A 25,703-nucleotide genomic window follows, 5' to 3' on the forward strand; every position below is an offset into this window, starting at 1 on the left:
TTAACAGTATCACGATTTACCGTTAAGGCCTGAGGTCTCAAGATGATGGCTGGTGCTTTCAGGGGCTGGGTGTCTCTTCCCAGAAGGCCAAAGTGGGGGGATGCTTTCTGATGGGACCACAGCCCAACGCCTGAACCAATCACCATGGAGAGTAGATGGGATGAGCCAATGAGCTTAGCCTCCATCACCTGTTCCTGGAGCAGCAAGTGGAGCCAGCATCCCCCCAACAGCTGGGTCCCCAAATAGAAATGGGGGACTCTTGGGAAGGATAGGGAGGAAAAACCTGCTGCAATGGCATCATGAGTTTCCACTGCACCGCTGTTGGTTAAAAGAAAAAAAATCTTTTCTGGCCCTTTCTGGCAAGTCAGACAGGAGAGCCCATTTCCTTCTCATTAGGGTAATGCTTTCTCGTCCACATTGCCATCTGAGCCTGGCAATTCTGAGCTTGTTTCCCCGCCCAGCTCCTGCCATCTGGTGCAGACTTTTGTAGAGATGTGAGCCTTGGTGGGTAGCCTTCTCCCCCTCCCTTGTCCTGTTCCAGAACGTGCTGGGGGCAAGGGAGCATGCCCCTCCTTAGACACGCGGACTGTGTCAGGGCCCCCAGCTGGAATGTTTTCAGATTTGGCCCCAAGTGTGTCCCTCAGTTATTTCCAATCTTCTCCTCACACAGGGCTGGGGAGGAAGGTCAGCTGAGGACCTGCGCTTCTTGGCTATCTGCCTTGGGCCGCCACCCGTGGGGCGTTGGTGGAGGAGGCTGGGGCGTCCTGCCGGCCCCTCACGCAGGAGGGCGGAATGGCTTCTGCGGGGCACTCGGGCCCTCGCTGCTGGCGTGTGAAGGCAGGTGTGCGTGCGTGACATGTTTTTTCCTAAAGTTTCTGGGCTGCAGAGACGTGAGGGCTGGAGGCCAGGGTGCCTCGCTCACCCGCCACTCGGGGCGGGTCTGCCCTGGGTCTCTGCCCTGACCTCCCCACACCAGCATCCAGCTGCTCCCTGAACACCTCCCCTTGGATGTCTGCCCAGCATTTCAAACCCGTAGGTAGACATGTCGTGTCTGAAATGGCTCCCTGACCTTGTCCCGCCCTCCCTCGATGCTCCTCACTGTCTTCCCCTTGGCAGTTCCCCTTTAAACTCCAGTGTTCCAATCGTTCAGGCCAAAACCTGAATGTCACTCTTGATTTTTTTTTTTTCTCCCTTTCACATTCCCCATTCAATTCATCTGCAAAACCCATCAGCTCCCCCTCCACAATATACCAGCACCCGCTCTGCCGCCGTCACCTCTTGCCTGGACTACCCCCCTTCTCCTCCCCGGCCTCCCTGCTTCCCACCCAGAAGAGGGTTCCCCTCCCCTCTTTATCAACCCCACCTGCTTTATTTTCCTCTGGAGCCCTTGTCAACACTTAACATATATTTGTTGTCCAGCCTCCCAAGTTAAATTATGTCCCTGGTCTCCTTCCCCATTCTCTGCCCTGGTTCCTGCTTTGTCCGTCTCTCTGGCCCTTTCCGCCACGGACTGGTTACTTTGCCATTTATCTGCTTGGTTGTCTCACTTGTAAAGTGTCAGCTCCATGGAAGCGGGGCTGTCTAGCCTGTCCTCTCCGCTGTCCCTATGTCCGGAAGACGGCCCGCCTAGCGTAGGTGCTCAGTGAGTCCTTGCAGGATGCGTGGGCGAATCTGCATATTCTCTCCAGGGCCAGCAGCCCCCTGCCCTCCCCCATCTTTCCTAGCCTCCTTTCTCCTCTCCTATGTCTCTCCCCCCTCCCACCCCCGCCATCTCGGCCTCTCCTTTTTCTTCCTGGCCCCGCGGCGCACACAGAGGAGAAAGGACTTCGCTTCTTCCTGGGCCCCCTCCACGGGGCCCCTCGTGCAGCTGCCCTGCCTTCACAATGGCGGCCTTCTCTGTGCTTGGCCTTTCTCCTGGCTGTGCGCCCCGCTCCCTTCCTCTCCCCTCTGGCGCGCAGGCTCGGGGGCGCACAGCTGCCTCCTTCCCTCTGTCCAGCTGCCCCCTGCCTGCCCCCTCTCCAGCCTGTGGGTGTCACGGCAGGATGTGTCCGTCTCCCCCATGCAGGGGGCCCACCTCACGCAGCAGAGGCCCTGCCCCGTCCCTCTCCCAGCACCCAGAACCCCACCTCCCCACCCCCACGAACGCCCAGGCGTCTGCAGGAGTCGCGCGGCCCCTCCCAGGGCCGGGCTGGCCCAAGGAAGACTTCCTTAGGAGGCAAACGTCGGTCGCCTCCACATACATCTTCAAGCCGAATTTCTTTAAACTCCAGGTTAATAGCAACTCCCTTTTTCCAAGACCTTGGCATTTCCAAACAAGTAAAACATTGGCACAGGACTGTCAAGAGTCACGCTCTGCTTCTAACTCCTTCGTGACTTAGCTGAGATTCGGCCCCCTCTGGGCCTCAGTTTCCCCACCTGTGCAGCAGAGTTGCTACATATAAGTGTAAATCACCCAGCGCCTTTGATATGACATCACCCTGAGGGTTGCATGACCAGTGCCCACAAACTCGGGAGGAGGGGTTCCCTGGAACTATGAGAGGAAGTGCCACTTGGTAAGAGGAAGAAGGGGGCCCTGCATCTCAGCTTTTCAAAGACAGGGTGTGAGGCTGATGGGGCAAGATTTCTATCCGTCCCCGGGCGACACTTTGGAGCACTCTGTCCCAGCCCGTGAGCTGGGGTCCTTGTCTCCCGTGGCTGCTATCGCCAAGTTCCACCACTTGGGTGGCTTAAAACCACAGAACTGTATTCTCCCACAGTTCTGGAGGCCAGAAGCCCAAGATCAAGGGGCACCAGGGCACACCCTCTCTGAAGGCTCTCGGGGAGGATCCTCCCTCGCCTCTTCTAGCCCCTGCTGGTTCCTGCCAATCCTCGGCGTGCTTTGGCCTTTGGCTGCCACACTCCAGTCTCTGCCTTCATCTGCGCGTGGCCTTCCTCCCATGTGTCTGTCCCTTCACATGGCTTCTTCCATCTGCCTGCCCGTGTCCTGATGCCCCTCTTCTTACAAGGACACCAGTCACGGGATGAGAACCCCCCCCGACCCCCGGTCCAGCATGACCTCATCTTAACTTCATTACATCTACAAAGACCTGATTCCCAAACAAAGTCACCTGCACAAGTACCTGGGGTTAAAACTTGCACATATGTTTTCAGGGCCACAATTCCCCCGACTCCAGCTGGGTTCTGTCGCGCACACCACCTTACTTAATGCTCAGGATGGCACGGTAACCTCCATGAAGCTGCCGGGTCTTGTGGTTGAAGGGGAGTAACCCCCTGCCGGCAAGCGGAACTCTCAGAACACTGGCGCCCCGCCTTCCAGCACCTGCCCCGGTCCTGAGCACGCAGCGGGGTGGCCGCCCGGCCCATCAGCCCCGCGCTTTGGTTTCACTCTAACCTCCACAGGCATTAAAATGACCAGAGAAATCAAAAGTGAGGGGCAGGATGTCTGTGTTGGAAGGACGTGTAAACCCCACCCGCCAAGCGGCAGGTGGCTGAGAGAGAGCTTGCAGGATAAGGGTGACCTGTCGCAGCTCCCTCCCTGGGGTCGGCTTTGACGCCCCTGAATATCCTGGGAGGGCTTAGACTAGAGCTGCCGGGCCCAGCCCAGTAGCCACTGGGAGCTCTTTAGCTTTAGTTTAAAATAGATTTCAAATTCCGTTTCTCAGTCGCACGAGCCATGTTTCAAGTGCCCCTGGGCACACGGGTGTGACGGATTGAAAGGTGCAGATAGAGAACTTCTCGCGTCATCGGGAGAAGTTCTGTGGGACGGCCTGGGCGGAGAGTGTGGCTCAAGCACAATCTCTTTGGAGGGGGCACACCAACCTTGGAGAATATAATTATAATATAAACAATAATTAAAAAATGCAGCTTGTTACTGGGCGTTCACCATGCCCAGGCCTGGGAGGCTGGTGCCGCCCTGCCATAGTCCTGGGTTGTCTCTCAGCCTCCGAGCATGGGCATCTGGTTCTTTACCTGCCTCTCCAGGCGTCCCCGTCCACCCGTGGCTGGGTCGTGGGGCAGGGTTTCAAGATCAAGAACAAGGCCCCCACAGGCAGGGTCTTGTTCTCTGAGCAAGCAGCATATCCCCACCATGGCCAGCAGGGCATGGCTGGCACATGCTGTGAGCCTTTCAGAATCGGTCAGCGCCATCCTGGGAGAGATCCGAGTAGCCGGTGAAAGGGCTTTCCGCAAAGGAGGGGAAACGGAGCACCTGGTGCATCACTCTTCCCGGGGCTGAGGAGGGGTCTGCTCGCTGCCATACGTGTGGGAACCTGGCCATCCAGGGAGCCCAGTGCATAGAGGGGCCGGGCGGGGCAGGGGACAGAGCCACGCAGCCCAGCCAGATGTGCCCATTGGATGCTGGCTGGGTCCAGAGTTGCCGGATCTTCTGATTTGTCAAAAGCGCGATATCTAGCTTTTTATGTGAAATTGCCTGGTTTTCAAATGTGGACTGTTTGCTCTAGTTTTTAAAAATAAAAATATCAGCCAGGCCCAAAGAAAACACACCTGTGGGATGGATTCAGCCCACAGGCCACCAGTTTGCACACTTATTTCTAACCTGGTGGTTCTCAAGGGAGCACACCGCCCCCTAGGGGTTAAAATCTATGAAGGCATTTCTGGCGATTATAAAGCTTGGGGGATGCTACTGGCTTCCTGGGGGCAAGGACCAGGGACCTTTGATGTCCAGCTCTGCGCTGATTGTCCCACAAGGTCCCATACAGCCTTGCATTTCAGCTGGCTTCAGAGTTTTCTACCAGATCATTACATGAGTGGATTAATTAGTGTCATCTGAACCTTGACCCTACGTCCAGTTTACATAAACACTGAAGGGTTTTGCAGTTGTAATACGGCCTGAATTTTCCAGGGATGTACGTGATAAGTAAGTGGAGAGAATATTATGTCTGAATACAAAACTGTCCCAAGAGTTACTGCCTATCATTGAAAACCCGGTTACCGGCGGCCCCACCACCGAAACATTTGAATTGCAGATGCCGCCGGCCCACCCAGCCTGCGCTCTGGGCTGCTGTCATACTCATCACACTCCCGGCAAATCTGTGTCTCTTTGACAGCATCTGGCTGCTTCGTCGTGTCTCCTTGATGGATGTGCTCGAGAGTTCACACTGAAATTTTTCTTTATTATAAATTGCCTTCCTTTTATTTTTCTTACAGATTGCAGTTAGGGCATTGTATTGATTTTTTGGAAATGATGTGCATAGGTAGCATTCGTCACCTATAAATTTCCTTTCAGGAAAATAAGGGAGCGTTACACAATATTTGTCATAGAAATGGGACATCAGTCTAATGGCATTGAGAACAGCTCTTTGAAGGATCGGCTTAGTGTCTCATTCCTCCGAGGCGATAATTAAATATCCATCGATTGATGGTCTCCTTAGGCCTTGTTCTAGGGGTCTGTTGTGGGTTCTCTCTCCCTCCTCTGTCCCATCCTTCTGGGGAAAAAAAAACTACACTTTAATTTTTTTTTTTTAATCCTCACCCAAGAACGTATTTATTGATTTTAGAGAGAGAGGAAGGAGGAGAGAGAAACAGCGATAGGTTGCCTCTTGTATGGGCCCTGACCAAGGATCCAACCCACAACCCAGGTATGGGCCCTGCCCGGGGATCAAACCCACAACCTTCTGGTGTACTGGACGGATAGTGCTTCAACCAGCTGAGCCACCCGGCCAGGGCCAAAACCACACTTCGAAGGGGCAAAAGATTTTTAGATGCAGCTCAGCTTGCTGTTGGCTCAGCAGGCGATAAAAACCTGTGGCTAGGGCCGGGGGAGCTCTCCAGGCCTCTCTAGCACTAATCAAGTCTCCAGGAAAGAGATGGACCCTGGTCTTCATTTGCCGGAGCTGCATGACTCTCCCAAGGAGTGGGTGGCTAACATTTAATTAGAGGCCCAAACAGCCGGCCCTCCACAACTCCTGCAGACAGCTCACAAAGCCAGGGGCCTCGGGATTTTCTGCAGCCCAGCCTTCCTCAGTGGCCATGACCTCGCCAAAACCAGGCAGGCAGAACACAGAGATTGCGAAGGGATATGGCCAGCCATAGCCCTCAGCCTTCTCTCTAGTTATTTGCTCATCCCTGCGTCTCCCCCAGGCAATTAGCCATCCCTCCCCTCCGCCCTGCAGCCAGAGGAAGCTTTGAAAAATGGAAATCTAATCATGCCACTCCCTGCTTACAACCCTCCACTGCTGCCTCCTGCTCTTAGAATAAACACATTCTTGATGGCTGCCAAGACCTTGCACGCCTCGGCCTGGCACCCCTGTGCCCCCATCTCCATTCCTTTCTAACAATGCCTCTTTGCTGCTCCTCAAACATTCCGAGCTCGTGCCTGCCCCGGGGCCTTTGCACGTGCTGTCTACAGCGCCGCTCACACAGCTCGTTTGTGTCACCATTCACCTCCCATCTCTTAAAGCCCCTTCTGCATCAGTTAGTCCTCCCTACTCCATGTCACTCTTGACCATGATTCTGTTTTATGTTCCCCAAAGGACCTACCACCGTCTGGAACTTAGCTCAGGTGTTTTGAACTTATTTCTTGCCTGTTCTGTTCACTGCTGTGTCCCCAGATCCAAGAACAGTGCCTGGCAGGTATTGGGTACTCAGTAAATATTTGGATGAATGGATGACTCTTGGGCCTTAGGCTTGAAGTTAGCAGACAATGAGAACAAAATGGAATTTGGATTACTATCTCACTTTTCTGGCATTAAAAAAATATAACTGAAATTAGTTCAGGCAAATTTAGCTGAGTCCCAGTGCTCAAACGCTGTCACCAGATCCTGTCCTGCTTGTTGAATGGTCCTTCATTTGGGTTGGCTTTATTCTTAGGAAGGTTCTCTTTTGTGATGTTAAGATCGTCCCCATGGGTCCCATCTCACCAGCGTCACTGACCCTGGCTGAAAAAGAAGACCTCTTCCCCATGCTCCAGCTAAAGTCTCAGGGGAGATTTTCATTGGTTCCCCTAGGTTCATATGTCCATTCATTACCCAATCACACAAGCCAAGGGAGATGGGACACCCTGATTGGTGGGTCCCAGATCGTACGCCTTGCCCAGTATCTGGGGAATAGAAACAATGTCACCTGAATAGGTCAGACTGAGAGAGCAGACAAGTGGGTTCCCTCAGAAGACATAGTTTCCAGAAGACAGGAGAATGGATGCTGCACTAAAAAATAAAACAGATGTCTACTACAGAAACCCAAATCCAGCTTCCCCCTCGAGGGGCAAGTGCGAGGAGGGCATTTCTCCCAGCCTCCACCTTTCTCATTTGCTTTCCCACAGGCCTCTCTTCGGCCAGATCCCCTTTCTGGCATCCAGAACTTTCCACAGCATTGATTTATCACTTTGTGCAGCAATTTGCATTCGCTGTCTTTTCAGAAGAAAGAGATTCATGGTGTAACCTTGCGAGCAGCCCAAAGTTAAAAGGATCCAGTTACAGAATATCAGAAATGCCCCAGCCTTAAGAGCTTTGGGGCTCTGGGTTTATTTAATGCATTTCTTCCCAGCCTTGCTTCCTCAGCCAATTTGTCTGCCAGAAAAACAAAGACTTCAGTCCTGTGGCATTTCGCATCTAATATTTATAGTGTTCTAGAGTTTGCAAAAGCAATTCCTTCTCATTTATCACTTGTTTCTCCGGAGACCCCCACCCCTGGCTCCACCCCCAGAAAGTTAGTGGATTGTTCTCCTCTGCCCAAGCCAGGGGCCCCAAAAGCCAAATGACAGATGGCGATGGTCTCATAATTCAGGGCAGTTAGGGACGGGGTTGAAAGTGGGCTTGGACCACCTCAGCTTCGACTCAGTACCACTTGGGACCAAATTTGAGTCTTGCAACATGGCAGCCAACAGCCTGATTCCACACCTCAACCCAAATTATGTTTGGATTATAGGTGTTTTTTAAAGCCTGGAAATTTTACGTCCCCTCCCCTCAAAAAAAAAAAAAAATCCAGATATCAAGCTTTTCTTAAAAAAAAAAAAGAGAGAGAGAGAGAGAAAGAAAAGGAAAACAAAGATGCTGCTGCTAATGTTGATAATGATCTTGCCAATATTGGCCACAGTCCTGAATGGTAGGGGCCAGCAGACTCCAGCCCCCAGGGACCTGTCTCCTGTTTTTATAAATAAAGTTTTGTTGGAACATAGGCACGCCCGTCCCTTGACTGTTGTCTGGAGCTGCTATCACTCTGCGGGGGCGGAGTTGAATAATTGCAACACAGATTATATGGCTGTGAAGCTGAAAGTATTTACAGTCTGGCCCTTTGCAGAAAAGGTTTGTTCACCCCAACTAAATGGCAGTGGCCAGCTGGCTTTGTGTCACAGCTGAGGGCTCTTCAGTCCCCAAATAATAGTGGTTTAGAGACGATAGGTGCTTATTTCTCTCTCACTTGACAGCTTGGGTATCAGCAGCCCGGGGACAGTGAGACACCCCGGTGCTGGCGGCCCGGCTCTGTCTGTGATGTGCCACCGCCCTGGGGCCAGCCCTTATCCAGAATCACTGGCCATGTCCACGTGCATCCAAGAGGAAGGAGGCAATAAGGGAGGCACATTCACCACGCCGAGAGGCATTACCAGAACACACCACTCCCACCCACCGCTCCGCCAGAAGCTGGTCACGGCCAGGGAGGCAGAGGGTGAAACCTTCACCCAGGCCGCCGTGTGCCCAGCTAGCAGTTCCATTTCTGGGGAGAAGGAGCAAAGGGGCGCTGGACTGACTCAACACAGCCCACGGCGCTTCCCAGGCAGGGCCAGAACCTCCGTTTGCCACACGCCTCACCTTCGTGTGTGCTTGGTCCATTTCATACATTCACAGAATCACCTGAATCTTGTTCGAGTTTCTGTGCCCTGTCATTGATTTTGTCTATCCTGCCCCCGGGGGGGAGCGGGGGGGGAGGAAGAAAGGGAACTGATGAACTCTGGCGGCAGGGGAAAGGGCGCAGGCAGGGAACTGTACAAAATGTGTCCCGTTGGTATGTAAGCTAGTGATTGGGAAATAGTTGGGCCGAATGGGCTCCCAGATCTAGTGCTCAAAACATCGGCGTCAGCAGAGGCTGGGATGCACGGTGGATGCTGTAATGCCCCGTGGGGACTGTGGTCAGTATTCTCGCTCGTCCTGGGGTGGGAATCACCATCGTCCTGAGCAGCGGAGAGCTGTCTTAATCCCGCCACACTCCTGGAAACACTTCCTACATCTGGCTTCTCGCGTGGTTCTCTCCTCCCCCACCCACACCCCCTTTTCAGTCCTCTGGGCTGGCGCTCCATCATCCTGGCCCCTTACTCCCGAGCCCAGGGCCTGGGCCGCCTTCTCCAGCTCTGCTCATTCCCTAACCAGGGGTGTTTATCCCTGTGAGTGCCGCAGGACCCCCTTGGCATCTGGTAAAGGCTGTGGATCCTTCTAAGACTATTTTCAAATTAAATACGTAGAAGAAAATACACAGACTTACAAAGGAAGCCAGTGATATCCAAATACATTCATCAGAATACTGTAAACTGTGATGTGTGTGCTTCTTTACACATTAAATAATGTGATGTAGTGGTTATTTAGCTGGTAACTGATAAGTCTGATAACTTCTGCGATTTCGAAGGAGCGCTGTTTAAATGCTATTTCAGGGTGTCTGTGTGTTAACTGTAATGTGATAGAAAATATCTGATCTGTGACTTCTGTTGGTGACAAAGGCATAGATAACTACTGTTTCTGAGATTTGTTGCCTTCATTCATTATTAAAGGAGAAGCGAGTTAGAGGATAATGAAAATAAAGATGTAGTTTTCCTGTGCAAGTTCATGGACTACAGATTAAGAACTGCTTCCTTAGGTGGTATCATTCAGCTCCATGGCATTAAATGCCAGCCAAATGCCATCAACTCCCAAATTCCTACCCTCAGCCCAACCTTTCCCCAAATCTGGGTGCCTCTCTCCTGCTGCCCACCTGGCCTTCACCTTGATGTCTAACTGTCACCTCAAGGTTACACGCCTTTCCCACCCCCACGGTGCCCCCTTCCGAGAGGACGGTGGGTCCGTCCTTGTTGCTCAGGCCGAAAACCTCGAGGTCATCCAGGACTCACTCCTTTCCCGGCCACATCTAATGCGTTAGCAAATCCTGTTAGTTCCACCTTCAGAAATAGCCCGAACCCACCAAGTCCTCTGTCCCCACCTGGTTCCAGCCGCCCCCGGACCCCCGTGTTTCTGTGACAGCCCCAAGCGTTCACTTTTTGTACTGTTCCCAGCCCTAGAATGTAAGCTCCGTGAGGTTGCAGGTTTTGTCTGCTTTTTAATTTATTCTGTTTTGTTCAATGATGTCCCCAGTACCTAGAACCACGCCTGGTACATAGCAGTGCACTTCTAATGTTTATTGGATGAATGAATGAGTGAATGAATGAACGAACGAACACCATGATAAATAATATAACATTGTGACCAATAATATTATAAAAACCGTAATCAAAATTTTGGGTGCAGTCTCCCTACGTTTCCTCATTGAATCCTTCTCAACAGCTTTGTCAGGTGGGCATATGATTGTATTATCTGTCCCTATTCTACAGTTGGGAAAACTGAGCAGGTAGGTGAGCTAGCTTAATTTATCTTTTTTTTTCTTTTTTTTTTTACTTTAAATAGCTTTTCATTTTTCAATTATAGTTGACATACAACATTATATTCGTTTCAGGTGCATAACCCAGTGATTTCACATTACATAACGTACTGAGTGATCACCCCGGTGAATCCAGTCCCCACCTGGCACCGAGCATAGTTACTACAATATTACTGACTGTATTCCCTGTGCAGTACTTTACATCCCCCTGACTATTCTGTAAGTGCCAATTTGTAGAGAGAGTTTGATTTAAACCCGGTCTGTCAGCTCTAGGTCCCTCACCCTCCACGCCCGGCTGCCTTCCAGGATAAAAACCGTCCCCTGAAGCCCTTACTTCTGGAAAGACTGACCGAGGTGGGTCTGTGGCGCCATCCCAGGACCCCACGCCGAGGCTCTGGGAGTGGCCGTCCCTGCACAGCCCACGGCCGGATGAATCCTGGGGAAGTGCCCCCAGGGTGGGATCCGGACGGACCTCCTGATTTGCGTCTCAGCCCCAGCCCTCGCCAGCTGCAGAACACTGGGCAACAAGCAGCTTCACCTCTCTGTGCCTCGGTTTTTCCAACTATAAAGTGGGGACAAAAATAGCATCTACCTCATTGGGTTGTTGTGGGACGTCATCATCCTGTACCCCAGTGGCTCTCAAAGTGTGGCCCCAGGCTCCCTGGACCCAAACTTTTTCATGGTAATACCAAGACATGGTTTGCCTTGTTCACACTCACCTTTTCTCAGGTGCACAGTATTTTTCTAGAGGGTACGTAACACACCCACAACTATTAAAAGGGTTTTTAAATACCCCTCTCCTTCCCACGTGCCTCTGTCTATGTGGGGCTGGATTTTCCATGAGGCGTAACCAAAACAACGTACGGCAGCAGACTGAACGCAGAAGCAGATGTAGGAATCCGGCCATCCTCTGTTAGACCACTGAGGAGGTTTGCAGAAATGTAAACCAGCACAGCCCTTCTCAATTTTATTTCATTTTGGGAACAGACAGGGTGGGGCAAAAGCAGGTTTACAGTTATTCATGTGAAAAATAACACAATAATTAGTAAATAATAATACAAGAATAAACTCTGTGTTTCACGTATTCACGACTGTAAACCTACTTTTGCCCACCCTAGGACCATGATGTTATATATTCATTTATTCATTTGTTCACAAAGCCATTTATTCAATAATCATTAGAAGCACATTGCTAACGTACCAGGCATGGGTTTAGGTCTTTTTATCATTTTTTAAAACACACGCTAAACAAGTAGGTTATTACTATTTTTAAATGAATTAATATGTTTTAAATCTCCATTTTTATTTCTAATACGGTAACTGTCACTAAGTATGACCGCCATAAACAGAGCTCTTTGGGGTTCTGAATACTTGTTAAGAGTCTAGGGGGACCCCAACCCCAAACATCTGAGAACCACTGCTGTTGACTAACACGGGCCCTGGGCCCTTCCTCAGTTCTGCAAAGCGCCCCCACGGTGAAGCCACGTCCCGTGTGGATTACATAGGTCCAGGTCCAACCTGCCAGACACCCCACAGTCAAATAGACAACAGTTTAACAGCTCTGCCTGCTTTTCACCCAAACACAGTGTGCCCTGGCTGATGCGCAGTAAGACCCTGCTGTTCCCGGAGCCATGTGTGACTCCCTCGGGCCTCCCATCACCTGGGTGTCTGTGGGTTCAGTCACTCACTCATTGTCCCGCCAGCGCCTGTTGAGGGCTTAGCGCTTGCTGAGCTCGGTTCTAGATGCAGGGACGAGGGTGGGAACGGGGCGTACAGAAAGCCCTGCCCCAGGGAGCTGGTGGTCTGCTTGGGCAGGCAGGTGATAACGAAACAGAAGGCGGGTAGATTTTGTCAGGTGGCGCTAAATACTGTGGAGCAGCAAAATCAGGAGAAGAGGAAAAATCAGGGGGTAAGGGGAAGCCATTTTAATAGGATAAGTAGGCATGTAGCCCAATAAGGCAAGAGGTGGGCTGATACCTGGGAAAGGGGAGGAAGCAGTCCATGCAGATGTCTAAGGAAGGTGGTCCCTTCAGAGAGAACAGCAGGGGCAAAGGCCCCGGGACAGGAATCTGCTCCCTGCAGCTGGGAGCACATAAGGAGGCACTGTGGCTGGAGCAGAATGGACCGGGACACAGCAGGGGAGCCCAGGTCAGGGTGGGGGCAGAGGACAGATCACATGGGACCTCACAGTATGACAAGGACTCTGGTTTTAGCCCAAGTGTGATGCGGGGTCATTGAAAAGTTTCAAGCAGAACTGCAGCGTGTGAGTTAACAGATTCCTTCCAGCTACTGTGCAGGCCGGGCTGGAGGTGGAAGGGTGGACGCAGGAGGACCAGGGAGGAAGCTCCTGCAACGTCCAGGCGACCGAAGGCGGTGGCTTGGACCAGGCTGATCACAGTGAGGTGTGCTGGGTGCTCGGTCCTGAGTCTGTTCTGAAGGTAGAGCTACTGGGATATGTCGTCAGGGGACATGAGGGGACAGAGAGGCACGAACGATGCCTCCGGGGGTGTGGCTGCAGCAACCGGTGCCCACAGGAATGCTGGGTGAGAAGCAGGTTTACCGGGACTCATCAAGAGGCCAGTTTGAAATGCCTATTTGGCTTCAAATAAATTGATCTGAAGAACAAAATTACGTTAAGTCTGGGCGATACCTAAAAATAGCAAAACTTGTGAAAGAGGCGCCCAGACATCTGGGACTTAGAAGATGTCACACGGGGCAAAGGCCTCATTTTGTTCCCCAAACTCCTTGCCCGTGAAGTGGAGCTGCTGACTCGGGCAAGAGGGGCCTGACCGCGGGCGTGACTTCGTGGTGCGCTGACCTTTCCGAACCGCTTAGGCAAACACTGTTTATTGTCATTGGCTCGGCTCCGAGCTCCGGCCCCTCTTTGCTAATAGCTGTGTGTCATGCTCAGCCGACTTCATTGCATAGCATAAACATCCCTCCCGAGCTCATTACTGCAGGCTCGGAGGGGCCCTTGTCCTTTCCAAGACGGCGTCACATCTGGTTTCTAACAACCATTCTTCTTTCTCCAGAGACCTGAATTTTCATCTCCCTCCCTGAAAAAGAAAAGCAGGCTGTATTTGGGGAACTCACAGTTCCTTTTATTTTTTTTTCCTCTGGCGTTCTTACTCTGTGCCAGACATGATCTCATGGGCCGCTGCTCCCGTTTTACAGAGGAAGTCACTGAGGCTCGGCGAGGAGCCCTGGCTTGCCCGGGGACAGGGGGGGCAGGGCTCGAACCCTGGCGCCTCAACCCTGGAAACCCAGCTCTCCTGAGCCACGCTGGCTCCTTGGCTGTCACTGGAGACCGGCACAACTTCTGAAACTGCGCGCCTGCACGGGGTTCCTCCACCTCGACACCGCAACGCGTTGCGGTCAGATCACTCTCTGCAGCAGGGCATCCTGGGTGCGCGATAGGGCGATGAGCAGCATCCCTGGCCTCTGCCCACAGTGTGCCAGCACCACATCTTCCCCCGCCTGTGACAACCGAAAATGTGTCTAAACAGAGCCTTTCAACTGGTGCGCCACAGAAGTTATTAAAGCCTGCCATACCTGACTATTTAGTCGGGGGCACTGACCTCTTTTCCCTTGGATTGTCAAATTAAAAAATGACAGCAGCCAACGCAACAATAGCTATTTGGTGTGAATGAATCAACATTATACCTATTTTTTTTTTTTTTTTTTTTTTTGGTCAGATTGGCAAAAAAGAGTTTTTGGCGTGCTGCAGAATTCTAGCAATTCATTTCTGTGTGCCGTGAAATGAAAAAGTTGAAAATCGCTGCTCTAGACATTGCCCAGTGGCCCCTGAGGGCAGATCGGCCCGACGTGCCTGAGACCTGCTCAGCACGCACTGCGACACGCACCCCCTTTCCCAACGTGCAGCACTGTCTCCTGCAGGTGCTGTATTAGAAATCCCTTTTAACAGAATGTTGAGTTGCCTCCCGGAGCCTCAATACCCCCAACAGGGGCAGCTCTGCCCTGCACGGCCTGCGTGTCTCAGCCATGTCAACTGACCCCCAGTCCCCTGTCAGCAGTGATTACTGGGGCACCCACCCTTGGCCTCGTAGTAGGTGGGGGGCTACAGCACCCAGAAAAGGCCCTGCCTTGTGGACCCAGCATCCTGGGTGGAGAGATGATGATAAACAAGAAAACAATCTACAGGATAATTTTGAGAGTGCCGAGTACGAGGGAGAAGATCAATAACCTGATGAGCAACAAGTGGTGGGTGACTTTAGACCGGGGGATCAGGGACACCATCTCACAGGAGGAGACATCTGATCTAAGACATCACTGTGAGAAGGGAGAAGGCACATGTCCAAGGCTGAGGGAAGGGCTGGTACCAATGCCTTGAGGAGGCAGTGAGTTGGCACATTCAAGGAACAGGAAGCCTGGCGTGGCTGGAGCAGAGCAAGCAGAGGGCCAAGGCCTGGAGGCGTGGGCAGACGGAGCAGGACGGGCAGGCAGACCACTGAGCAGGAATGGCAGCGTCGCCTGGCCATTTGGGGGTGACTAGGTTATGTGAAGGCAAACGGAAGGAAGGTAGAAGGCACGGTCTGGGTGGAGGCCATTTCTGTTTTGAGCAAAGAAGTAAGGATGAAGAAGATGATTTGTTTCTCTTTTTAGACTTCACTGCTCAGGTGGCCTTGCCTCTTTCATTTAGATTTTTCAAACACTGGGTCCAAGGACTCAGGTTGCAGCTTTTGAGCAACTGTCACGTCAGAGGCTCTTAGAGAACTCCAACCCCTTTTTCCACCTTTCAGTTTCCTAGCTCCAGATTCAAAGTCCCAAGGTAGAATCTGATTGGCTGAGCTCAGCCACACACCCACCCTGTGGGTGGGGAAGAGCATCTTGATTGACAGTCAGGACCTTTGTATTTGGGAGGAACCAAGGATGCAGTGACTGTAGCTTTTTAGGAATTACCTGATAGAAAGTGTGCGCATGTGCGTGTGTGCGTGCGTGTGTGTGTGTGTGTGTGTGTGTGTTGGTATATTGGCTTCAAAATATGGGGGAAACTGCCAAATCAAAATGAAATAAGTATTTAATGAAATATTTATATTTAAGTAGAAATAATGAAATGCAGCATGGTCTCAACCAGTCGACTCTGGAATATTTTGACTCTGTTATTTATCGATTATCTCTAACGCAGGATGTGGGTAGAGAGGGTGTGGGATGGCTGTGCGCTAAGAGATACTTATGTCCTTAAAACAGCCTTACTCACAGTTCCGCCTAGATGGCCCCTGGCGGGAGAAGGACCCCCAAGGTAGTGGGTGCTGTGGGTCCCATTAGCTGCCCTGTGCTAGGCACTCGCGCTAAAGCATTCTTTCTATTGTTTCACATTGGTTCCTCCACTTTTCACGGAAGTAGGCACAGAGGGGTGAAGTCCCTTTCCTGGGGTCCCACGGTTAGGAGGTGGCAGACCAGGGTTCAAACCAGTCTGCCGCTCTCCCATATCATCTCCAGTGTTGCCCAAAGAAAGGGGAACAGTGGCCGGCAGGTGCCAAACGCAGTGTCCCCCATCCCCATCCACCGCTCACCAGCACAGGGAAGTGGCCCTGGCATCCGTGTTCTTGCCCGGGTGCCGAAACCCTCCATCTCCCCCGTATCCAAAACACTGCCTCTGCCTGCCTGTCCTCCTCTGCCAGGACTCACCCGCGCAGTCCCCGGTCGCAGCAAGACGCAGCTTTTACAGACCACAAATGCGATTATTACGTGGCAGTTTCGGTTCGATTCAGGGCGGGGAGAGAGAACAGAAGGGCCTGGCTCTCCCACCAGACCCCGAATGGTTCCCCGGCAGCACTTAACTCAGACAGATGGGGAGAGCAGCCGCCAGGAAGAAGGGAAGCGGGCTCGAAGCTGCGCAACCAAGGGCTGCTGCACAGCTGGCCGGCAGGCCTGGCGAGAGCCTCACGAAAGGATTCAGGGGTTAATAAAGCCCTCCAAGGGGGAGACAGCTGGGGGGACTCTGACATCTGTCTCTGCAGTGACTGGTAAACCAGGGGCAACAGAGCAGAGCAAGAAGGTGACAATGAAACTGGGAAACTGGGACACTTAGTGGCACGTGTTATGGCTGGATCTAAGCAATATACAAATATTGTTCTCATAACTATCCTATGAGATAAATACTGTTATCACCCCCCCCCCATTTTATCAGGGGATAAACAGAGGTATCAAGAGATTAAATGATTTGCCCACGAATGCACAGCTTACAATGTGAAATGCCTCCACGGGTCCCTTAAATGGCATGTGTTTTATCACTTTCTCTGGGACATCTCCATCCTTTTCATCACAACCACGTGCTCTCATTTATGTCGACGATTAAGTTCTCCTTTCACTAAGTTCTTCTGGCAGCTTATCTCGAGTTTCCCAGGAAGCAAGTGTCCGCATTCCCGTGGGCAGCTCTGTTTCTTCTAGAACGGCATTACATTCGACTCAGGTTTCAAGTACAGCACTCTGACTTCTGGTTTCTTTGCTGCACTTTGATCTCTGTTGTATGGTTCTCTCCTTCCACTTCTGTAAAATGTCTTGTAGATGTATCGCTGGGAGACACACGGAGGCCCTGCCGTCTATTCGTGAACAGAATGACAGGTGCACTGTGACTGGTCACCAGTTAACTCGGCAAGAGGGGACGCAATGGGCCGCTGAGCACCATGCACATACGTGATTGACACATCCGCTTGTGGATGGGAGGCCAGCTGTGAAGTGTGTACCTTATGCCATCACAGTGACTATCTGGTGGTGGCTAAACGTGAACCGGCTTGTGGGAAACCGGGGTTGAGCTGAACTGTGGAAACTGACGTTTGTGAGCGTCAGGGCCCTGCGACGTGAGGGCGGCCTGCAGGGGGCGGCTCCTCTTCTGGTCGTCATTGCCGTCCTCTTCGTTGGGCCGTCACATGTCATTCCTTTGCACCGTGGAGCCCCTTCACAGCCCTGGCCCAGTTGAGAGTCTCCTTCCTCTCTCCATCTCTCAGCTCTGCTGCTTCCTCCCATGCTGCTTCAAGTTCAAGTAGACACTCATCTCCTGGGGACAAGGTGACTGCTGCCCTGGCCAGTGTGGCTCAGTCGGTCGGCGCATCGTACTGCAGCCGAAAGGGTGCGGGATGGATTCCTGGTCAGGGCATATGCCTGGGTTATGGGTTCCGTCCCCAGTCTGGGCATGTATGGGAGGCAACTGACCAGTGCTTCTCTCTCACATCGATATTTCTCTCTCTCCCTTCCTCTCTCTCTAAAAAGCAATGAAAACAGTGTTCTTGGGTGAAGATTAAAAAAAAAAAAAAAAATGACTGCAAGCAGCTTCAAGCCCTGTAGAAGAATTTCGCTTTGCCAGTAACTCTTTAAAAATCCCAGGGCTGACTCTTAGTGGCTCAGCTTGGGTCACATGCCTATCTGTGAACCAATGGCAGTAGCCTGGGGAGTGTGGTGCTCTGATAGGTCAGGCTGAATTAAGGTCAGCCCAGGCGTACTGAAGTAAAGAAGTGGTGGTACCCGGAGGACCACAGTCCGAACCAGGCAAGCGAGACGAAAGTTCCACTGCCAGGTGTGGATTTCCACCCAGTGCCTGGCACGGGGGCAGCAGTAAAGTTTCCATCTCTTCCCTGCTTCGTAGGAGCAGCCGTCAACCAGCACATTTTCAATGGCCTTTCCTGGCCTGGGATTTAGTTCCCCTTAATCTGCCTGCCAAGTTGTTCCATCCCCCGCACCAGCCCCCAGTTCACTCTTCCTTTGGCACCGTCGGAGCCTGGAAAACTCTGACATCAGCCATCACACAGGCTGTATTTTTTATCTTGATTTTAATTCCAGCTCATTCTCCTGGCTGTATCTCCCAGCCCAGAGCCTTGGGGCCTACGCTAATTTGCTTGTCCCACCTCATCTGGTGCCGGAATAACCATTTTAAAAACTGCCTTGGGGAAATCTAATCAAATGAGAACAAAATCTAATTTGGCACTAAAAGCCTTTGACTGAAGCCCTGTTTTCTAGGGCCTTGTGGAGCCTGAATAATAAACTCTTTCTGGATTTTTTTAAGGGTTGGGGGTTGGCGAGAAGGGAGAGAGGTGAAAGAGGAGATTCTAGCAGAGGCAACAGCTCCCAACGCTTTGACACCCACGGCATTGGTCAATAATAGGCAGGGGCAGGCTCCCAAAGGTAACAACCCATTTCCCACCCCAGGCTGAGAATTTAAGCTTGTTAGCATCCTGTACTGAGCCTTTATCAGATAGACTGTGGTCCTAGTCTTCAGGGTCAGACCAGTAGATCGCAAGTGAAGCCAGGGACCTGGGAAGCCTGGGGGAGAGAACCGAGTTCCCCCGTGGGAAATTCAGTGAGCCGCCTGCTCCAGGATTTCGTTCAGAACAGTGAAGTCCTGTGCTTCTTAAAGTGCTTGTGGTCCTGGGTTCCCTTCAGAATACTCGTAGGTCAAAAGCTATGGCCATTTCCCAGAAAATGCGCACAAATGCACAGTCTGGTGCATAATGTTTCAGGGGACTTGTGACCCTTTTGAAGTATCCCTGTCACACTTCCTGTTGCTTCTCCTCACTGGGGCCTCCAGGACCTGACATGACCTGGCCCCTCTATCCTGAAACGTCATCTCCTCCCTTCCTCACCGGCCTCCTTGGGTTCCTCAAATGCCCTCAAGTTTGTTCCTGCCCCAGGACCTTTGCACATGCCCTTCCCTCTGCCTGAGGCTGTTTGCCTTGTCTTCCGTATTCTCTTGGACTGGCTCTCACCATTCCTCAAAGAGGCTTCCCCTGACCACAAGGTCTGGTGGCGCCTCCAGGGTCCATCACTGGCCACTTTGTCACATCATCATCCTTTATGCTCTTCTTCACCACTGTTGTCACCAACAACACCCTCTTTATTTGCCACAGCCCCCCCCACTCAGACGGCAGCCCCCTGAGGGCCAGACCCCGCTGGTCTCACTCACTGCTGTGTTTCCAGCACGTAGGTCAGCTCCGGGCATACTGTAGGTGTTTAATAAATAGTCGGTGAGTGGATATAGTGATTTTTACCACGTTCAGGCACACGAATTCTGTTCATTACTTAGTATTTTTCTCTCCACTCTTTTTATTCTTTTTTTTTTATTTCATTTGTTTCAAAGGGAAACTTTCACATTCCCACCAGTATTACTTGCCATGAATAGAATATGTCAGGGCTCAGCGAGGGGGTCTTATTAAATTTCACCCTCTTCCTTGTTGAGGTTCCGAACCAACTGAGAAATAAAACTCAGGAGTCAGCAAACAGATGCCAAAATAGCACTTTGAGGAACCTGACAAAGGCTGGGCTGGAGGGCACGGGCCTCTTTCTGAGGGTTGTCATGACTACTGCTGCAGGGAGCCTGTCCCGCTCCTGACTTCCGGTGATCGTGACCCTGTGAATGATTGCAATTCTGCTGAGTGAACACCCAGGATGCCATCGCCGGGTCAGAAGGTATAAGCATGTGCGAGGGGAGCCAGCACTGCCAAGCAGCCTTCCACGTTGGCTGCACCAGTTCACACGCCCACCGGCAGGTGTGTGAGTTCCAGTTGCTCCACCCCTCCCCCAACGCGTGGTGCTGTCCGTTTCTTAGCGTCAGCCATTCTGGTCGCTGTGCAGTAGACAGAACTCAAGGGGCCCATAAACGTGAATGCAAAAAAAAAAAAGAAAAGAAAAATTCGCTCTTACTTTCACTAACCTACAACTGAAACTTAGCAGTCGCTTCCATTATGAACGTAGGCCACAAGCCACAGCAGGTGGGCAGAATCTATAACTCTGTCATCCGTGGAAACCAACCATATGCTAACATTCCATTGCAGCCACTGCAGATTTTGCAAAACAAAGTATTTGCACGCATCGCTGCTCTCAAATGATCCCTCTCTGCAACATCTCGATTTGCTATCTTAGGTAAAAATAATTTTTAAAGACAGCAGCGGTTATGTGGGAAAATATTTTAATGTGTTCGTAACTATATTTCAAAATAATTGATTTCCTCTGTAATCCTATATATTTTATTTTATGCATGTAAAAACCCTTAGAAGCGGGTCCCCGCCGTCACCTGCTCGCCGAGGGCTCCGTGCTCAGCGGGCGGGTCTGTCCTCAGGCCTGGAGCGCAGGACGGTTGTGTGGTGCCCAGGAAGGGCAGGAAGGGCTTTTTCTCACTGCGTCTCACATGGCGTCCTGGCCTCCTCTCCCCCGCAGCTTTCTTCGGAAAGTACCTGAATGAGTACAATGGCTCCTATGTGCCCCCGGGCTGGAAGGAGTGGGTCGGCCTCCTCAAAAACTCCCGCTTCTACAACTACACACTCTGTCGGAACGGGGTGAAGGAGAAGCATGGCTTTGACTACTCCAAGGTAAGTACGGCAGCTTTCACAGCCCGTTGCGTGGTCCTCTGCCCCCGCCCTCCAGGGGACAGGCAGCGAGTCCGTGGGCATGGGTTCAGAGCCCGTCCTTGGCCCGTGCTCTGTGCCCTCGGTTCTGCCGCCTGCTCTTAAGAACCTCAAACCTGGGAAACGGGCACACCCTTGCAGCCTCAATAATGTGCACCTGCTATGGTCCGGGCACTGGGCTGGGTGTCTAATCTTCACAACAGCCATCTAAGGTGAGGGGACCAGTTGAATTTGATCACGTTAGTCATTCGTTCCCTCAACAAGTATTTACTGAGAACCTGCTCTGTGCCGAGCTCTGTGCCAGGTACGGGGTGTCCCAGGGTGAGTCGGCCACTGTAGAGAAAGACACCTGTGTGCGTGTGCACACAACACACACACACAGACACACACACACCCTCCCCCCCCCCCCCCCCAGCCCTGTCTTCTATTGTGTCATCTCCACTGCGAGCCATTTCAACCGTGCCTGTCTTGATGGTTAGTATGTCGAGCCCAGCATCGTTACTGGTGCTCGCCAGCCCTGAACTTACCCAAGTCTCACCTACCTTCTCTTCCAGAAAGCCTTCCTGGATTGCCCTAAACTGCAGATTTATCCTTTCTTGAATCAGACTCTCCTCTTTCAGTTGTGACCAGAAGCTCAGTTGAAGAGGAAACATATTTGCTTATGCAACTGATCCAGCAGTAACAGATCAGAGGAAGCTTGGGCCAGAGGCTCAAACACGACTTTCCGGCAGTTTCTCTCCTCTGAGCTCTGTTTTCTGCTCTTCAACCCCATTCACAGACTCTCTCTCCCCCCTCCTACTAGCAGTTCAGCTAGCTGTCCTTCCATCCCCTCTGCTTCCTGCCCTGCTGAAAGCACGGGAGTCTCTCGCCCAGGATGCCCAGCAAGCATCATAGCATCTCATTGGCTCTGGCCGGGGCATATAGTTCTCAGATCGAATCACGAAGGTGGGTTTACTAGGAAAAGCTGCAGTCCCCTTCGGGGCCGGAGGCAGCGAGGTTCAGTGGGTGGGGCACCCCAGGATTCGTCCCCTAGAGGCACTGACAGTTGACTTCCTCTTGGGATCCGACCCCTCCTTTTACCCAAGAGCTTTGCCGCATTTTGAGATCCACTGTTAGTTACCTTTGCCATATTAAGAGCTTTTCTAACACCTTCAGATCACATTCCACAACCAGACCAGCATCTCTTCCATTGACATAACATTATTTTTATGCGATAGGTTCTACAAGCCCCCATGTAAAGCCCTTTTGTACTCCTAAAATTAATGATAAAAAAGCATTCAAGGAAAAGCACATCAAGTAGCAAGCAGCTCTCTCCCCTCCCGTCCCCTCCCCGCAGCCCCCAGTGACTGTGCGGGATTCATCCTGGTACCGCGGAACCCGTGAAGCCGGGCGCTTGGCCTCTCCTCGCCCTCTGCCGTCCAGCTTTCTCCCCCCAGCTTGATCCGGGAACCTTCTCTTTCTCCCAACAGTGTATCCTGGGCAACTTTCCACCGTGGTGACCACAAGTCAAGGGCCCTTGAATTGTCTACACAGCCCCACTCATAGGAACACAGTGTAAGGCCAGCAGTCACCTTCCCGCTGCTGGTCACTGCTGTATCAACACCACTGTGGTGCCGTCCTCGGGCATGGAAGCAGTGCCTGTGTGTCCCTGAAGGCATGTCTGTGGATGCACACAGACACCAGTGGCGGGGGGTGGGTGTGTGATACAGTATAACTCAGGGTAGAATCTGGAACCACTTTTTCACCTTTTTTTCCTCTGAAATAGTATCCTAGTTTGAAAGTGACTCTTTCAGACAGAGCTGCTCCCTGGAAAGCAGTGGGTACGTTTCAAGAACTCATTACCTACCAGAGAGATGAGCAGCTAAAGATTTGCCACGTTCAGGGAGAGTTTTAGGCTCATTCAGCTTCATGGCTGAGGCAGGAAGGTGCTCAGTCTCCACCCATCCCGTTTCCTCCTGCGCTTCTCCCCGCTCTCTGCCGCCCAGGATCGGAGCGGGTCTCACCGCACAGGCCTTTGTGCTGCTGCTCAGCACATCCCAGCATTGCCCTCGCCGGTTCCCCGCTTTCTGCTGCTGAAGCATGTGGCAGGCTCATTCCTGCCTCTGAGCCCTTGTGTTGGCTGTTCCCTCTGCCTGGAACTCTTCCCTGCATCAGTGGCTCTCAACCCTGGCCGCACACTGGAATAACCTGGGGCAACTTTTTAAAAGACTGGTGTCTGGGCTGAGCAATCCAACCAGAAACTCTGGGAGTGGGCCCAGGCGTCGGCGAAGCTCCCCCGAGATGCCAGCAGCTAAGATGAATCCCAGTAATGTAGATCTTCCCGTGCCTGGCTTCTTCTCATCCCTTAGGTCTCAGCTCAAATGTCACCTCCTCAGAGAGGCCCTCCCTGACTGCCCCAGCTCAAGTGTGCTCCCCACCCCAGCTTCCAGTTTCTCTTTGTCACATCTTGTCTTTCTTTGTCTCTCATGCCCTGTCGCTGTCTTGGGGTTTTATTGACAAGCTCATCTGCTCCTGCCCCCAACGCAGGCACTCTGGGAACGCAGGATGTACCCACCCTGCTGCCTGGTAGTCCCCGGAGCCTTGAAAAGACTTCAGGCTTAGGAACTAAGACTCAGGGGGCCTGGCTGTAACACTTTGCAGCTGTGTGACATTGAGTCACATAGCTTCTCGGTGCTTTCATTTCCTGTTCTAGAAAACAGGATTTAGCATCACACACACTTTCTGTGGTTGTGTAAGAATTAAACGAGCTAATACAAGGAAACACAACAGTCCCTGGCACACCATAAGCACTCGGTGGTATAAGCTATCTTTATTTCAGCATCTACCATGAATGAATGACAAGTTGCAATTTCCCGCCCATCCTCCCGAAACTTTTCTCTGCTTTTCCCCCCTCCATCATGCATAGCACCATTTGACATTCACACTCTTTACTTGCTCACTTATTGCCTATCCGCCCCCTAGACCGTCAGCTCCCCAAGGGCAGGGGTTGGCTGGTTTGGTCTCTGCTGTGTCCCGCTGCCTGGCGCACTTGGTATGAACGCTCGGCTCCTCACGAGCTCTCCGGTCTCTCCCGTGCCCCCCCAGGATTACCTGACAGACCTCATCACCAACGACAGCGTGAGCTTCTTCCGCACGTCCAAGAAGATGTACCCACACAGGCCCGTGCTAATGGTCATCAGCCACGCAGCCCCCCACGGCCCCGAGGACTCAGCCCCTCAGTACTCCCGCCTCTTCCCCAACGCGTCGCAGCACATGTAAGCGTCGGCACCCGCCTGCGGAGCCCATGGTTGGCATGGGGGGCAGGGGAGGGTCACAGTACTGTCACAGCAATGACAGAGCTGGGCGAAAGAACCCGGGAACACACAGCTCACCTGCGGGGAGAGCGGGTACAGATCCAGCCCAACTGGCCACACCACCAGAGCAGGCGACCAGTTTTAACTTGGGACCCACGTCCTCCCGCCAGGAGGTCTGTGCCTAGGACTGCCTTGCAGCATAATAGGTTTCCTTTGTAATCCCATGTGTTGTGTTGTATACATTTTAAAACATTCTTTTGGGAAGGGGTCCACAGCTTCATCAGACCAGTAACATCTTCGCCCGCCTTTATTAAGCATCAGCCGTGTGGCACGCTCGGGGCTGAGCCCACTACGGGGCACCAGATTATTGACTATTCACAGTGACCCTTGATGTTTTAGTTAACACATTACCCTGAAGTCTAGCAGCTTCCAGCTTCAGGATATTACCTCACCAGGGTGCCTGGGAGTCAGGTGTCTGGGAGAGGCATCTTTGGGAGGTTCTGGCTCAGGGCTTCCTGAGGTTGTCACGAAGGGGCTGCAGCGCCCCCCCCCCCCCCCCCGCCCCCAGGCTTGCCTGGGCTTCTCACTGCATGGGAGCTGGCTTGCTCCAGAGCACGTGGTCCGGGAGAGTGAGAGGCAGGCAGGCAGACAGATGCAGGGAGGTGGCGGGAGGCTGGGGCAGAAGCCACGGTCCTCTAACCCTAACCCCAGCGACACCCCATTGCCCTGCCCGATTCTGTCACTGCTGCTGCAGCGTGGGAGGGAGCTGCCCACGCGTGTGACACCAGGAAGCAGGGGCCGTGGAGGGCTCCCTTGGAGGCTGTCTGTCGATTACACGTTACAGGCCAGGTCATGGGGCACAGAGAGGTGGGGTCTTTTCCCGGAGGACCCCCAGCTTGTACAGGCAGAGACAGGACCTGATCGCGGCTCCACTCCCACCCGCCCTCTCTCTGCCCACCCACCAGTCCCCCCTCCAGCCAGCAGCGAGTAAACCTCTCTGGAAAGTCCTACTTTTCTCTGCCTCAGACCTCCTCCCACCTCGGGGTGACACTCAGCAGCCTTTGCTGTGACACCGGGGCATCAAGGACGGCGCAGTTGTTCTGGGGGTTGAATTCACTGCGTGCAGACGGCGTGGCCCTCCGCCGGCCCCTCACTGTAACTGCTCTCTGCCAGCACCAGAGTGGCTCGCACAGGATCCGGGGTGTGTTAGCCTCTGATCCCTGGTCTCTGGGGAGGAGGACTGACAGGTGATGAACTGCGTTCCAGGGGCTGCAGTGCCGCCCTCATCCCCCAGAGGGCAGCACGGCCTCTCTGGGCAGCCGACTTGCCTGTCCCCTCCTCCAGCCCACTCCTGCCACCCTGACTGACGGCTCACCTTTGCAGAGGGGGCATGTGGCCGGCTCAGTCCCACCTCAGGGAGTGGCCGTGGGGTGGGGGGTACGCTTCGCTTCCGTGGTTTCTCCTTTAAAAGCGGCGCCGG

At 52.7% G+C, this 25,703-nt stretch overlaps 1 protein-coding gene across 1 annotated transcript in view; it reads left to right on the forward strand.

Moving 5' to 3' along the window:
* The window catches only part of SULF2 (sulfatase 2), a 99,030-nt gene that overhangs the window by 49,061 nt on the left and 24,266 nt on the right, over positions 1-25,703 (forward strand). Inside the window, exons 4-5 of the mRNA XM_054573630.1 lie at positions 20,743-20,894; positions 24,015-24,184. Of these exons, the coding sequence (XP_054429605.1) occupies positions 20,743-20,894; positions 24,015-24,184 (322 nt within the window). The remainder of the gene's footprint in view (positions 1-20,742; positions 20,895-24,014; positions 24,185-25,703) is intronic.

The sequence above is a fragment of the Pteronotus mesoamericanus genome, unplaced genomic scaffold, assembly GCF_021234165.1.
Source record: "Pteronotus mesoamericanus isolate MK-2021 breed Mesoamerican mustached bat unplaced genomic scaffold, CSHL_Meso_final contig_25, whole genome shotgun sequence".
NCBI lineage: Eukaryota > Metazoa > Chordata > Mammalia > Chiroptera > Mormoopidae > Pteronotus > Pteronotus mesoamericanus.